Source organism: Malaya genurostris, chromosome 1 (assembly GCF_030247185.1).
Source record: "Malaya genurostris strain Urasoe2022 chromosome 1, Malgen_1.1, whole genome shotgun sequence".
NCBI classification, from domain to species: domain Eukaryota; kingdom Metazoa; phylum Arthropoda; class Insecta; order Diptera; family Culicidae; genus Malaya; species Malaya genurostris.
In genome coordinates, this window is record NC_080570.1 from 140257084 (window position 1) to 140273023 (window position 15940).

Genomic DNA, 15940 nt, shown 5'->3' on the forward strand with positions numbered 1-15940 from the left:
CGCACACAAATTCGCATAGCATTCTTCTTTGTCCATTTATGATTTCGATCATGCATATGAAAGAAAAACGGAGTAAAAGAAACGGCGCAAGAAAAACGGTGCAAGAAAAACGGCACTCAAAACTAACCCTCAGTTCAATCTAAATAAGCGGATGAGCTGATATATTGAATCGATTCACTTTAGTGAGCTGATCGGTTCGGAGCTGCTCACCGGTTTGAGCTGTTTCGCACATCTCGCACATCTCGCACGTTGAACTGTCATCCAGAGCTGCTAACTTTTTTTTCAAAATCTTTATGTGGCGGAAAAATCTATCTGAACAATATCGAAACATCCAAAATCGATTTAGTGAAGATACTAGGTTGTGCGAGCAAAAAAAAAGGTCGCTCAATCTGGTTTACCCCTATGGAACTAAACACAAAAACTATCTGTATGGAAATTAAATCATCGGTATTTTAAGAGAGCATATCTGTACTCCTGTATCGAGTACAAAAATCGGTATAAATAATAATATCGATAAATCGGTATAGTTGGCAGCGCTGCTGTCATCTTCTATTAGTATTAGTCAACTGATGAAACCATGTTATATCATGCATACTTTGTTGTCTTGATTTTGACCCACGTGCTTTTTCACCAATCAATAATTTTTCTTGCTTTTCTCTTCGGAGCTCATAACAACAGTATCTCTTTCTGGATACTTTTTAAGTTGATAGTGCATGTTTTTGGATGCAATGGATTTGAGACTACTAGATTACTAGATAGTGAAATTTCGTAGAATTTTGACTGATTCTCATATCACATGAAAGTCTATATAACATTGGGGCACTGTGAAATTCGCTGGAGCGACATAACAAAGTTAGAGAGAGGTCGGTTCCGATTTTTTGCTGCAAGTACAATAAAAAAAAACTGCTCAATACCAGGTAGAGCTATTGGAAAAACAGAAACATTATTAATATGTCATTTTACAATCGAGCAAATTCAGCAGCTAGAAGTTATCCCCAGCAATACGTTCTAGTTTCATTTATTCGAACAGTTCTTCTGTCAAATTTAAAACTGACATACGATGCCGTTCTATTTCTTCTGTATTTGAAACACGAGTGAAACACTGCTGGGGCTGTCTGTTTTCCTTGTTTTAAAATCCAGATATAAATATTAAAACTGGCTTAAATTATGCATCTAGAACTAGAACACTGCTGAATATGCCATAAGTCAAATAAACTGTTGGGGCAAACAAAGCTGGAATGCTTTACAGCGAATACATGAACATCTAGTTGAACCATTTTGAAATTGATTTGGAATTCAGTATAATTTTCTAAGTTATTTCAAATCAGACTCCAATACTATCAATCCAGACATGAATCAATTGTATCCCGACATGAGGCTTCTAGTTTAAGGTTTTCATGTTTTTTTTAAGCGCCCTGTCGAAATATTGTCGACAATTGACTATAATATTCACACCATATATTATTAAAAAATTATTTTAATTAATTCACGACTTCACAACGATAGATGAGGACATTTCATTTTCATCCACTTCTGGGTAAAAATGACACATTATTTGTAATCTATATATAAGTAATACTTCTATAACTAAAAAAGTGGTAGAATCAACTATCATTTTATAGTTCCTTTTGCCTATTTTCGCAGTTCAACTATATGAACTCAAATCTAGATATATTTTTATCTACTTCTAAGAAGCTCCAATTTACCATGTGCGAGGATGATGATTGCAGGTTTATCTGTCAAAATGAAAGGGAAATCAAATTTCCACTTATTAAATCATTTATAACGCATTTACAACGTCATTTGTTCAAGTGAAGGGTTAATTTTAGTGCAAGAAAAGTCATTTTTCACCTCTGCTATTTTTGCAGCACCCAAGATTAAAAAAAGTATTTTAACTGCCGAGCAAAAAACAATTTTCTGGGATCACTGCGGGCGTGGTTGCTGAGTAGTTTAATCGCCATTGAATTGAAATTTGGGTTCGTTCCGATCCGGATTTATTTCCCACCAACCGAGAGTTGAGAGGAATTTCCATTCAGACTTTCAAGTGGAATTCAGTATGAAATCCGAATCAATGCGGACTCCAGTCCAGTCTCCAACCGATTGGTTGGTTAATCTGTTGAAATTGAGAGAGAAAAGGCGAGCTGAATTGTCAATTCTTTTTTTTTACAATATAGTTTAATGAAAACAGAATCATTTTCGCAGACGGCAACACCCCGAATATTTCAAGTAAACACGAACGAAACAAGAGTCAGGATTTATCCGTTAGATATGCATAATTTAAATTGACAAAACAAAGGTAGTTACAGTAGAGTAAATAGTAAGTCGGGAGATAAATCCCAGTCAAAATCCGGTTGTCAATTTCGAGAAATGTTATTTTAACATTGGTTTTATACATTGAAAGCTTTTGGATTTTTTTTCGCAAGTAAGAGTATTTTAGCAGAAACAAAAACGTGCCAAAAGCCGAAAATATTATGGCTGCTCCGTAGAAAAATCCGGAGGAAGAATATTTGCTCATTTGACGGGCGAATAAGATTGAATAGGAAAACACTTTACAAATCGGGACATCATGCGGTCGAAAAACAAACACACACACTCACACATACTCATACAATCACTCACGGAACGAACTCATCCAATACACGTGAGCCCATTGGTCGCTGATTGATTGGTAACATTGACAAATAATTTTTAGCCATAAGCATTTGTTACTTTTAGAATGCCAGATTGATACCAGACATATATTTTGTAGAGATTGTAGTGAATTCAGGCTGTATCGGAAACCTTACAATCGAGATCGGTGAGTGCGTGGTAAATCAATCAGGACAGAGCGTGTGAGAGTTTGAATCAAAAAAAAAAATGACACAAATGTCAGTCAGTATTATTAAAAGTAAACGGCATAAAATTTTAAAATATTTTGCTGAGTGTTCAATTAAGTTACGACTATGTTCTAAACAAGTAAACAAACAAATAAACAGATAAACAAATAAACACAGATAAAAAGCCGGAAACTTGTTCGATTGGAAGTAATATAAATGGTAATTTGAAAGTACCAATGTTGTTATTAGATTTATATAAATGAATATCATTCTGATTGCTCATCATTAGTGTGTCAAGCGGTTTTTCGTATTTTGTTATGTTTTTACAAATTGGAAAGTGCAGACAACTCCCATAAAAGCGAACAACCGACAACAGAAGAAACTGAAATAAAGTAATAAGAAGAATTGTATAGACAAAAAAACAGCACTTGGAACCTTATAATAAATGTTAACATTATTAGACTAAAGTAACTATTATTACAATTGAATTGAAGAAGCATATATTGAATATAGGATAATTTAAATAACTAATTTAAACTAAAAGAAATATCTATGGCAAGATGGCAAAACGAAGGAGGCAAGCCCAAGGATGAAAATCAAGTAAAAAAACAATGGTACGTAGGTGTAATAGTTTGATAAATTGTATTTAAACCAATGAACGAAAACGTCGTGAACTAACTAAACATTGAAGTATAAACTAACGTAAACAAAACCAAAAAAAAATCATGGTCTGCTTCGACAAATCCGATTGCGAACTTCGGTTGGAATCTGGATCCCGACAGCAGACCATCTAATAACCAATGAATAAAGGTAAACTATGTTTGTGTACTTAATTAAACCCAAATTAAAGAATGAAAAAAAAATCAGCTAGCGAGCGATCCAGCGCAAGACGACTCTTTTACACAATAAACAAAATCAAATCACTGTTCGAAACCAGTCGGTTGAAGGGCAGTTCCCAACTCAGCAAAGTGAAAGTTTCCGTCTACAAACGAAACTTGAGAGATCAGCCCGGTAAGAAAAAGAAAAACACAGTATGGCGAAGAAGGAATAATTCGAGAAGCGCTTTTCTACGTCCAGTAGCGAAAGTTCGAGAGGCCAGAATGTACACCTACGAAACAACCACATTTGCGAATAAATAAAAAATGACATATAAATGTTGAAAAAAAATAATGCGTTCGTTTGTGTTTGTGTATTGAAAAGAAATTCCAATTGAGTCCCAGCTAATATTCGTCACGTCTTCATAATATTTGTTTCGGAATCATTTTTGCGTAAGTATGAAAAGGAATAATTTTGATAGATCGCATGCACTGATAAAAATGTGTACAATCGATTCATATGTAAATAGCACTTCAATTTAAAGTGCTTTTTCATTTTAATACATAACCAAAGCGATTTGTTTCAAGATTTCATGTGCAAATTCACTAAGATGCAAGATGAGATTATTTTTCACTTAGCTTTGATGTGTTTTTTGTTATGGATGTGATGTGTTTTGCTATTGAATCGAACGACATGTGTTAAACACTTCACTTTCATGGGAAATGATTACAGCACAAATGTATGTGCAAAACACTTGATTCGGTCACTTGAAATCTATGTGGAAAGCAATGTGACATTCATATGAAATTAATATAGAATATAGAGGTAACGATGTATCTTATCATTTTTATGTTCATTTCAGATAAATGTAACATGTTTCCCACTAAATATCAACAGTTTTTACACTCATTTTATGAGTAAAGTGTATGTTTTCAAGACTTTCATGTGTTCTACAAGTAGTGATAGTTCAAATGCTTTGCACTTGATGCTAGCGTGCAAATTATTTTCAGTGTGGAGTCACAAAATATAACATTTCAGCTGTTTTTCAAAGGAGGGCGAAACTAACATATGATGAATGTTTCGCGTTTGGCTTCAACTTCTATTTAGAAACCTGGCGTTTCGCTTTGATAACGGCCAATAAGCCACCTTTTAACATACACTTTTGAACGAAATTGCAGGTGAGCTTTGGAAAATAGAGTATTATTTTTAACACCAGACGGAAGAGAAATCTTTTCTTTATCGTTTACTGTTATGCCTTAATATCAGCGAGTATTGAGTCTTTTGGAATTCTCTGATAAATTTTTGATGAATCGATGAATTTTTGGTTTATCTTTAAAATGCATGTAAATTTTTCCGCTTTCCTTCTATATAAACTAAATAAATCAACATAAAAAGAGTTCCGCCCTTTTTCAATTTGTTTACTTCTGTGCGTTCTTTGTAAATAGTTAAGTTACGTCCTCACGCATTTTTTGTTAAATTGGCTGGTTTCTATGACAAATGTGCAGGTAATTTTATTGTCTCATTTATTATTTACAGTAGTGCAAAGTTCGGAAACCATCTAAAGTAACGAAAATAAATAGTTTCGCCCTTCCTTTATAGCAATCGAAGTATCGTCCTGTTTGTTGGCATGGAATACCCTTTATATAGTTCTTTGTATTACTAAGGTTGAGATTTTTGTGGAATCAAAATTTCCAGGCAAAAGAGTAGAATTTTGAAGCATTGATTCGTAGGAAGGAGAAACTCGATTTATTTACTTTTGTAAAATTCATCTTTCTTTGAAAAATAGCTGATTTATGTCATAGTTAACACAAATGGCACATTGTCTCAAAATTGAATTACCGGTAGTGACACCTGCTAATGAAAAATGAAACCAAGAAATGGAGAGTTCTTCCGAAAATTTTAATATTGGCAGTAGTGATTTGCAACGATTTTTCGTTTATTCAATTGTACAAATAGATATCAGTAAAAAAGCAAACTCGGAGTAGATGAAAATTGATTTGAAAGAGATTGCTACTACTTCTTTTTCGTGTAAACTACGATTAAACTTGGAAAATCTTCAGCAATGTGTAAAATAGGGTAAGGTTATATTTTTTTCGGACCAACATTTTTTAAACAGAAACCAGTGGATTGTTGTTTTCTCGAGTACTAGAATGTTTAGCGATTGAGTGCCATCCATTTCGGATACTTTATTTGTTATTTCCGGGCATTTAAAAAATGGTATTGAACCAAGTATAATGCTCCATTCTAAATAAACGTTAGTTTTTGCACAATAAATTGAGATCAACATTACCACCTCAGAGTAAAAACTTTTTCTTCCACTTGTACTATGAATTTTCAGTTGAATTTTCCCGTTTTTATAAGAAATTATTAAAAAGGTGAAGTAATTAAAATGGTCCTACCGAATTGACAACTCTTGCTGAAAGCATCATCTCTAAATAGGCAACACCTCTACTTTTCATTTTGGCGTCATTGTGCCAAACCGGCTTAGGCAGTGAGACATTTTGTGGATTGCTTTAGCTTTCAGTTGAAATTAGTTATTTCAATATTCATTGCCTATCGAATAGTTTTTTTATATCATTTATTTTACCCCGGCTTTAACCATTTTGGTCGTTCACCGGGGGCTATCGAATAGTTGAATTTAGCTGAAACTAGGACTAATTTTAAAATTTTATGATTAAAATATTATTTAGATTTGGTTTGCACTGTAAATAATAACAAGTAGCAAAGACATCATATTAACAAGATATCCAGCTCTCACATTTCCCGAACAAATCATTGGCAACATCCTTTTTTGCGAGCATGTCGCCCCCAGACGAGCCCGCATCGAATCTTATACATAGAAGTAGAGGAGAAAAATGTCAAATTCGTGCGCGCCAAAATAGCGGGGTTGCGCACCCATACAATTGATATGATATGTTGAATGTGATGCCGTGCGATGGCGTTGCTGAACTGAATATTGACTTCGCTCCAAGCTGACAGGGTCTGCAAGTAGTTAGTAATCCTCTAACCCACTTGTACGCGGCGGGCAGATTTTCCCCCAGACGGCTGCCTATGTCTGCCAGCCATTTTTGCCGGAGTTCTGCCAGAATTCCGTTAAAAGCCAACCAGAATTCCGTTGTAACAACCGTTTCCGGTACAGAATTTCGCCTAGCGGTTATTATTGGTTCTGTTTCTGTCAGATTCTTGCCATACAAGATTGGCAGAACCGTTTTGAATCGGTTCTACATTTTAACGGTATTGGTTTTATTTTTTCAATAAAAAGTACATATGAAAGAAAATCAGTTATTGCCAGCAGCCGGAATGCAGCCAGCCTTCTGCCGGTTGCCAGAATTCCTCACAAGCGGGCGGGAGCTAGAGATCAGTGGAAAGAAAAATCATAGATCTGGCAACGAGATAAATATAACAAAAAATTATGGCACCACTTGTGCTGTATTTGCATGCGAGTTACTTTTTGAATTGCCGGGCCTGTTTACTTGTGAAGTATCACTATTATCACAAAAATTGAAGTGTATTCATCAGTTTTGCTTCAATTACGTGAGAAAACAGTATGAATCAGAATTTATTGGCATCAGTTTTTTCCTTTTTACGAGAAAAGTAGATTTGATGCTGAAATGGTAGGATTTTTGCGATTTACCGCTCGAATTTAAAGATGAAGAAAGATCCGGTAAACTTAAAACAGCCTGTAGAGCCGCCATTCATATATTCCCAGGGTAATTCTCGATGAACACTAGCAAAAGTCCCAAGTGCAAATGACAGTTTCTTTTGGTTTACTTTCTCTTTCAATTATTACTGCAAATTCCAGTAATTTCCAACAAATTCTGCAGTTTCTATCGAAAGTTGATGGTTTTTGCTATTGTCCTATGTAAAGTGTTAGATGGAAGGATTGCTGATTGAGCCGTAATACTCGAAAGAGAAAGTAAACAAAGAGAAACTCTCATTTGCTCATAGGATCTTTTACGTGTTTGTCTTCAATTGAACAGTGATTTTACGTACACACTGTCATTGTTCAAATTACAGGCTCTGTGTTTGAAAATGAACTAATATGTCAACTGTCCCTTGTATTTGGCAACATTACTTACGAGTCCTATGCAGAAAATTTTTCATTTCGCATTGTGAGGACTGAGCTCTCGGTTGAGTTTTCAAATGGCTGTAAGAGCAAGTGACAGTTTCTCTTAACACATTTTCCACTCAAATCTTTGTATAAACTGGTACTCGAAACCGTCGACTTCCAAATAGAATTGTAAAATCTACGAAAACTTCAATAATCTCGTCAAAATAATCTTAAACAAAGAAGAGAAACGGTTCCTTGCTCATACGGCCCTTTGAAAAATCAACCGAGAATTATCAAAATCACTTAATCAGAAACTGGAACAATTGAAGAATCCAATTAGAGTGATCACAACGAAATAGCGTTATGGTGATTGTTTTGATATATTCAATGTAGGTATTTAGAAAAAATTTGGACGAATTTTTCAATTTACTTTAGTTTGAACGAATGCGAATGGCAAAACGTTACAAATATGGGTAAAAAGAATGATGATTCACGTTTTGTCATCAAACATATGGTTTAAAAATGTCCTATACACTTGAAAATCTCGGATGAAATTTAAAATTTTCAGTTCACATAAAGATTAGATTTAGATGATAAAACATGGGTAAATAGACTAGTAATACAACTTTTGATCATAATTTATCAATTAATCTCACAAAAATTAACCATAAACACAAAAATTTTCCCAGATATGAAAAAAGTACCCAACCTCACTTCTTCGAATTTGATATTTCATTTTACGATTTCTTCATAAATATCAATCAAACATTCCGCGGAATGTTACTGAAACATTAATGATCGATTTTTGAATCAAATTTTCACACGTTTTTGTTTGTTAGCATTCGATTAATCAGAAAAAAATAAAAACTCGTCATTTTTTCGAATCTTCAAGCAAAATCTGAAAGTTATCACCATCGCTTAGTTCAAAACTCGCCACTCGGACAGCGCAGCGATCTCAGAAGAGTTGGTTGGATTCTTCAATCTGACATAAAATTGAAACAAAACCAGCCCTATAGTTGTTAGGGCTTGTTTTAGATCAGCTAGAAGATAATATTCTTTCAAAACTGTATCATAGCATGCTGGTATTGGTATCATTATTAGCTTGCCACACTGCTGCCATCTTAATCACCGGCACGAAAGCATATCTCACTGCCCTTTCCAGTGAACACGTTCTGTGAAATTATGCCACGGGGTCTGTTTTGTGCAACGGTTCACACAATTTGCATACGGCCGTTCGCACGACTTACTGATTTGCATTACCTTGATAATGCCTCGGCTAATTGGTCACTTTATTCCAGCGTAAGTAAGCAAAAACCTCTCTATGTTTACTTCTCTCCTTCTGACAATTATTCAACTGTGTTTGTTTTCGTCATGATTTTGTACCTAAAACCAAATATCCAAAGCGTTATTTTTATATTACTGCTTAAAAATCGTTGACAATTTTGAAGATCGCATTTCAGAGGTCGGCCGAGAAAGTTTCCCCTGGTCATCACGCGTACATAAAAAATCACCGTTATTTTTATAATAAACCTGTTTTGATCCATCCAATGTAAAGTTCAACAGAGTTTCAAATTCTTCAGTAAATGTTTCGACATGGAAGCAGTCAAGATTAGCATGAGAAACGATTTTCGTATTCATAGAATTCAGTAAACTTCCACTTAGAATTAGTTGTGATAACGGCCAATAGATCAGCTGTCAATACCCACTTTCAAGAGGAATTACAATTGAACGCTACCTCGTTACTGAATTACTCTCAGAGAGAATCTCGTCCTCGGGGTTTTCGCTTTAAAGTTGATGTTAAAAGATACTTTATCGGTTATTTTCATAGAAAATGAAGAATTTCGGAATATCAAAAAAGGTACTTCTCAAAAAGTTCCGTTATTCGTCGAAAGATTACGTTTTTGAATGAGACAGACAAATATGCAAAATGAGACCGAAAGGGGTGCCACCTGCCGAGTAGAGACATCACGAACCACCCAGAGCTACTGATGAACTCTGACGAGCGCAGATCACAACAGTCCCCAAACGTGACTCACGCCCAAGCCATTCTACTCATTTGATGCAAGCTGAAACAGGTCTCTTTCTGCAGTTTTTTTTCTAAGTTTTTCGCGTTGTGACAGCGGTTTGTTTGTTTGGTTAATTGTTCATTGCTGAGGGAGTAAATCACCTAAGCCGCACGGGCAGAACGCGATGGATAATGGAAATGAGTAAAAAACACCAGAACCACCTTCAGTTTTTAGTTTTTGTTGAAGAAATTAACATTGATCATTCATTACTCGGATCGGAAATTTGTTCCCCTACACTGTAGGAATTGGTATTATGTACCAAATATTAGAATAAGTACGGCAATTCAAATGTTCGGAATTGATGTGAAATTCCTTTGAAAAAATTCTATTGTGATTAACAGCAAATTTTCTGTTCGTTTGCAGATAAATACATAATTTTTACTTTGACTTTACAAGGAAAAAACAATAATAAACAGTTCCAACACACATTTAACGTTCAACCGACATTTAACGTTGAACTGAATTTTACCGCTTTCTCAATGAGAACGGGCAGGCATATTTCCGTACAGACGATGGGTTATATCTGCCAGAAATATCAGACAGTATTCTGCCTGAAGTCCGCCAAAAGACTGACAACAATGCAATAGCCACTTCGGGAGACATTTTCGTCTACCTATTTTTTGTGGTTTTATTTCAGTGGTAATTCCCGTAGTGAAAAACAAATTCTTCATTGATCCTAGCGAGTCAACTCGTCTGGAATGTGATTTGGAATTCAGTATCATTACTAAATGGATTCCGAATCAGATGCAGTCGGAACCCATTAAGGAATCGTAAAGGATTCCGTCTCCAGTTTCGGATGATTTGAAATTATTTCGTTGTACAAAAACAAAAATATCTATTAAAAAGGAAAAGTAGAACGCACATTTTCACACGTGGTTCTAGTCATTTTAACTGTCAGCAGTTTTGCAGACGGTTGGCAGTCATGTCTCCCTCAGAACCAATGTGGTGAAATTCTGGTAGATACGGTTGTATCGTTTGAAGTGTGTAGCAGCCCTTACACGAGACAATACTATTGTCAATACAAGGAGTATTCTCTCGATCCCCGTCCCTGTTCACCATCTTCATTGGAATTAACAAGATCTTTTTTTTTGTCACTAACTTTTTCGTTCCCCTTTCCCTGTTTTTTCACCATCTCGATGGCAACTAATTAGATCTCTGTCGTTTTCAAACATTTTGTTCCCACACCCCTTTTTTACCCCGTTTCCCACAATATTTACTTCTTTTTTTCATTCTCTTCCGTAACATCACCATCACCGGAAGACCGCTCCAGTCAATGACCAGCATGCGGGCCACCCGCCGGGCCTTCGTAGCCTGGGGGTGTTTCCCGCGGACCCTCACGGACCGAAGAATGCGGCCAACATAGAAAATTACCATCGCCATCTGGAATCATCTCATCCTAAATTCAATTCACCGGCCACTACCGATCGCCAGATACTATATTACATAATGATACTACTCTAGTTTTAAGTTAGACGATAATTAAGATTAGTAAATACCCTTGGCATCTTAGAGCTTAAGCAGTGTGCCTTAATATTATATTATATTATTGAATAAAAAAAAAATACAAGGAGTATTGACAATACTATTGATCATAAGCGGCCCTTACACGAGACAATATTATTGTCAATACAAGGAGTATTGACAATACTTTTGATCGTGTAATGGAAACTTCATTGGATTGACGAAAATATTGTCAAAAAAATCAAAACTGCTCATCAATCCAACAATACTTTCTCTCCAGAGAGAAACTGTTCAATATATGCAATAATCTCTTCTCTCTATATTTTAATATTCATTTGCAATATTTAAAGCGCCAAACGCTTGAATTTTTCGAAAAACTAGGACTCAAGTTATCAATCCAATTGGATTGATGGTATTGACAATACTTTGGATTGACAATAATATTGTCACGTGTAAGGGCCGCTATAAGCGACCCTTACACGTGACAATATTATTGTATTGTATTGTCAATACCATCAATCCAATTGGCTTGATAACTTGAGTCCAAGTTTTTCAAAAAATTCAAGCGTATGGCGCTTTTTTATTGCAACTGAATATTAAAATATTGTGAGAAAAGGTCATTGCACATATTCAACAGTTTCTCTCTGTAGAGAAAGTATTGTCGGTTTGATGAGCAGTTTTGATTTTTTGACAATATTTTCGTCAATCCAATGAAGTTCTCATTACACGATCAAAAATATTGTCAATACTCCTTGTATTGACAATAATATTGTCTCGTGTAAGGGCCGCTATATAGTGGAAGCTTCATCGGATTGGTGAAAATATTGTCAAAAAATCAAAACTGCTCATCAAACCGACAATACTTTTCTACATAGAGAAACTGTTTAATATGTGCAATGAACTCTTCTCTCAATGTTTCAATATTCAGTTGCAATATTCCAAAATCCAAACGCTAGATTTTCTCGAAAAATGCGGACACAAGTTACCAAGCCAATTGGATTGACGGTATTGTCTACTTTGACAATACAATACTATTAGCGGACCTTACACGTTCATTAAAATGATATTATTTTTTAGTAATGACATTTTTAGTGACTCGTGTAAGGGCCGCTTATGCAAATTTGAAATATCATTACTTAGTCATTATTAAAAATGACGAAAATAATTCTCGTGTAAGAACCGCTATTGTCACGTGTAAGGGTTGGTAGCGGTGAGACAACCGGACACCAGAACAGAATGGCTGCCAGCCATATTTTGTCCGATGGCAGCCGTTAGCCAGTCGTCTGGCAGCCAAGCCAATGCGGGATCCACAAGGTGAAATACTATGCTTTTGAAGCTTTTGATTATTATTTCCGGGACTTCCGGAACCGGGAACTGAGAACCGGTATAGCGAAAGTCGATTTGGTGACTGACAGCAAATCTAGAGCGGGAATGATTTACCAGCAAATCAAATCGCGCCCACTTTGCCTCCGGCCTTACCCATCACGCTATACCCGTCCCCTTTCTTACTAAGTAATGACATTCCGAATTTGTCTGGAGAATAAATCATTACTGCCCTTACAGGTTCATTAGAAATGACAATGACATGACAAATGACAGGTTCGTTTATAATCCATTAAATAATATAAAAAAATAGTAATGTATTAATACATGAATTTCATTTCAATACAATTACAATACTTCTATTAAAGCACGAAAGATAAATTCGATCGCTTCCATTCACATTTTCTCATTCAACTTCACACGATCCGTGATCGATTTTGCGCAAAGTGGTGTTAGTAGTAGGTATTTATGTAAATACTACCATGGCTTTAGTATAGCTTAGCCCGAGCAATCGAGCAGCAACGAGAAAAGGTTAGAGTGCGGTAACAACAACTTGAAAACACGCTCTCTCTTCCATCAACCGATCTGATGACTGTTGTTTGTTGCCTTGTAGTCCGCACCGAACCAAGGCGCCAAAGTAGTTTCACCTGTGCTCTCTTCCAAAGAGATTGTGGCGCGCGTTGTGGTTATCGGAATTGAATTATTGTTATTTCTTGTTTTAGGATTTTGTTTTCAATACCAATTGAACGATCTGCTATGAAGGTTCCTTACAGATTTCCACTCGGAATAGTTCTGTTGCTGGCGGGACTGCTGGCAACGATTGATGCCGGGCCGATGTACTACAAAAAGATTTCCGGCCAAAAGTACGAACCTGGTAAGTTGTTTTATTTTGGATTTCGAGTACGTACTGCTCACAGAAGAAGCAAAAAAAAAAGTGACTAAGTGCTTCGACATTGCTCTTTCGCCTTCTCAACAGATTGGGTAGCAGTGTCATCAACCGTCATACCGCTGACCGAATATCGCGTTAGCGTGGGTGCCACCGTCCCCGATGGACCGGGTAAGTCGGCCTCGCCACCGGACGAATATAGGCAGGCCTACCACAGACACAAGAAACTGACGGCGATCAGTAAGTTGAAGCTACAGGCGGGAAAACCGGGTGCGGAGGTGGCGGCACGCGTTCAGGAGAATCCCGATACGCTCATCACCGGTGGGTGTGCGGATGTTTGATGGATGATCTTGTTTTGCGATGCTAATTTCTGTTCTATTCCGTTGCAGCTAATAAAAAGTTTTACGAGAAGAAATCCAGTGGTAATTGAAAAAAACGTGGGACGTGACGTGCGGAGAGTCTTCTGCTGCGGCAAAGTGTTCTTGAAACGAGCTGTCAATGACATTTTTATACGGCAAACAAAGTGTGTTAATCCAAAAGCCGCTAAAATAAATTATTTGTTATGACAAAAAGCAGGAACTCGATCTGTGACTGGCGAAATTGCATTTAGTACTCTTTTCGAACAGAAACTCAAATTTGTAAGAAAATTCAATATATTACATTTCAACATTTCAACTAAACATACTTCTACGACTTCAAAAAGTTTTCATTGAACGTTTTGTGTAATTTTTTCGCCTTTCGTGGTCCTAAACCGGCACAGAGAGACAGTTTTTCCTCACTACTGGTGATCATGTTGGCCAGCGTACCGTAATTTTGAATTAACGTCATCGCATCCGTTTTGTTGACCGGTTTGATATTGGTTAAAGCACTAACCAGCTAAAAAAAGAAAACGTGAACAAAATTTCATTACTAATTGAATATTTTTACCTTCTGATACGGATACTGCTCCGCTCGTTCCATAATCAAATCGGGCGGTTTGTTTTCGAACATCTTGTACGTCTCGACAATTTTACCGGCTTCCTCGGCATTCCAGGCCAGCATCAGGGTCAGATCGGCTAGCAGACAGATTCGCGTCAAGTGTTTTAATGCGTTGTGCGGTTCCTGAATGTCGACCTGCACCAGCAACACCCGCAGTTCGTACATTTTCCCCAGCTGCTTCAACCGCCCATGGATGTAATCGGGATTCAGGTTATGGTAGCGCAAGGAAATATACAGAATGCATCCCGTCGTCCCAACAACGTAATCCGGGACGATATCATCGTACTCCCACGGAACGTTTTGAATTGATTTAAGTAACGGATTGCCTCGCTGTTTTGGATTGACCAGAATGCAATTTCCTCGGTTGACCTTGGATTGCTGCTTCACTGTCGTACTGCTTCCTTCTTCTGCTGCTGAATCCAGAGGCAGAGCTAGCTTTTTCGGTGGCGAGGGCAGATCCAGATTTGCCAGCAGGTCGTCATCGTCGAGGGAGTCTGTCGGTACGGCAGACATGGACTTGCGTTTGATCCGTTCACAATGTTGAACTGTTTTTGTAAATCTGAAAGAGCGCTTTTATGAGGAAACAGTAATTTTTATGTTTTTGAGTGTTTTACCATCGAATTCACAGGTCGCTATCTTTGTTCTTCAATTCACTGATGCCGTGTTACACTTATTTTTTGAATCTATTCACTGAAAATTAAAATGTTTTACAAGACAATGTCACTTTAATTCAAATCCAATTCACTTTCCTTGCGATTAAACATTAATACTCAGCTGTAACTTGCAGTTCTGCGTTGTTTTTGTTTTGATCCGGTGTTCGAAATTTTTGTTCGAATTTCGAACTCACGTTTGCGTTGTACGTAAACGGCTATCCGCATTAGGCCGATCCGACCGATCCGAGCTTTCCGGCGTTTACTTTTTCTCTGCTTCGGCTATGGCTGAGCTGCACATGCCTACAGCTGCATGTGCAGCTCAGTCATAGCCGAAGCAGAGAAAAAGTAAACGTCGGAGAGCTCGGATCGGTCGGATCGGCCTAATGCGGACAGCCTTTAAATCGTCAATCTGGAAGCACCCGGTGGAATATCCGCGAGCTTATATACACTCAAATAAAAATTCACGTTCGATTCACTTGAAAAATCACGTAAATTGGTTTCAAATGTCAAGTTGAATATTTTACGTGACGAAAATGAATGTTATACGAACATCCCCTAAAATGAATAGAGTCATCACATAAGGTTTAAGTGAATTGACCAAACATCAAACAATCTACGTGAATTTCCAGTGTGAAAAACTCGATTTTGAAAATGGCGAACAGTGGCTCTCAAATTGTAAGTAGTGTAAATATTTGTAAGTAGTGTAAGTGTTATTTAATTACAATTTTTTACTACATCGAATGGTCCGTCCAGTATGAAAGTTTCCATGTGTTTAACTGGACCGAGTGCCTGCGTGAGTTCGGAAGTTTGCCGCTCCTTCCGAATGCTTCAAACATGTCGTTGGTCCACCGAAAAACGAATTCAAAATCGGTATGAAGCTAGAGACACTG

The 15940-nt window shown here is 36.8% G+C and overlaps 2 protein-coding genes across 2 annotated transcripts; one reads left to right on the plus strand and one right to left on the minus strand.

Annotated features, from left to right (window-relative positions):
* Nucleotides 1-13062: 13062 nt before the first annotated feature.
* LOC131425946 (uncharacterized) lies at nt 13063-14099 on the plus strand. The gene is made up of 3 exons (XM_058588273.1): nt 13063-13407; nt 13510-13740; nt 13809-14099. The coding sequence occupies exons 1-3, from the start codon at nt 13290-13292 to the stop codon at nt 13847-13849; spliced, it is 390 nt and encodes a 129-aa protein (XP_058444256.1). The 5' UTR covers nt 13063-13289; the 3' UTR covers nt 13850-14099.
* On the minus strand, nt 14094-15220 carry LOC131425945 (DNA excision repair protein ERCC-1). Its single transcript, XM_058588272.1, has 3 exons — nt 15012-15220; nt 14347-14956; nt 14094-14295 (listed from the first exon to the last, which is right to left on the minus strand). Exons 2-3 carry the CDS (start codon nt 14908-14910, stop codon nt 14107-14109), a joined length of 753 nt encoding a protein of 250 aa, XP_058444255.1. The 5' UTR covers nt 14911-14956; nt 15012-15220; the 3' UTR covers nt 14094-14106.
* Nucleotides 15221-15940: the final 720 nt, after the last annotated feature.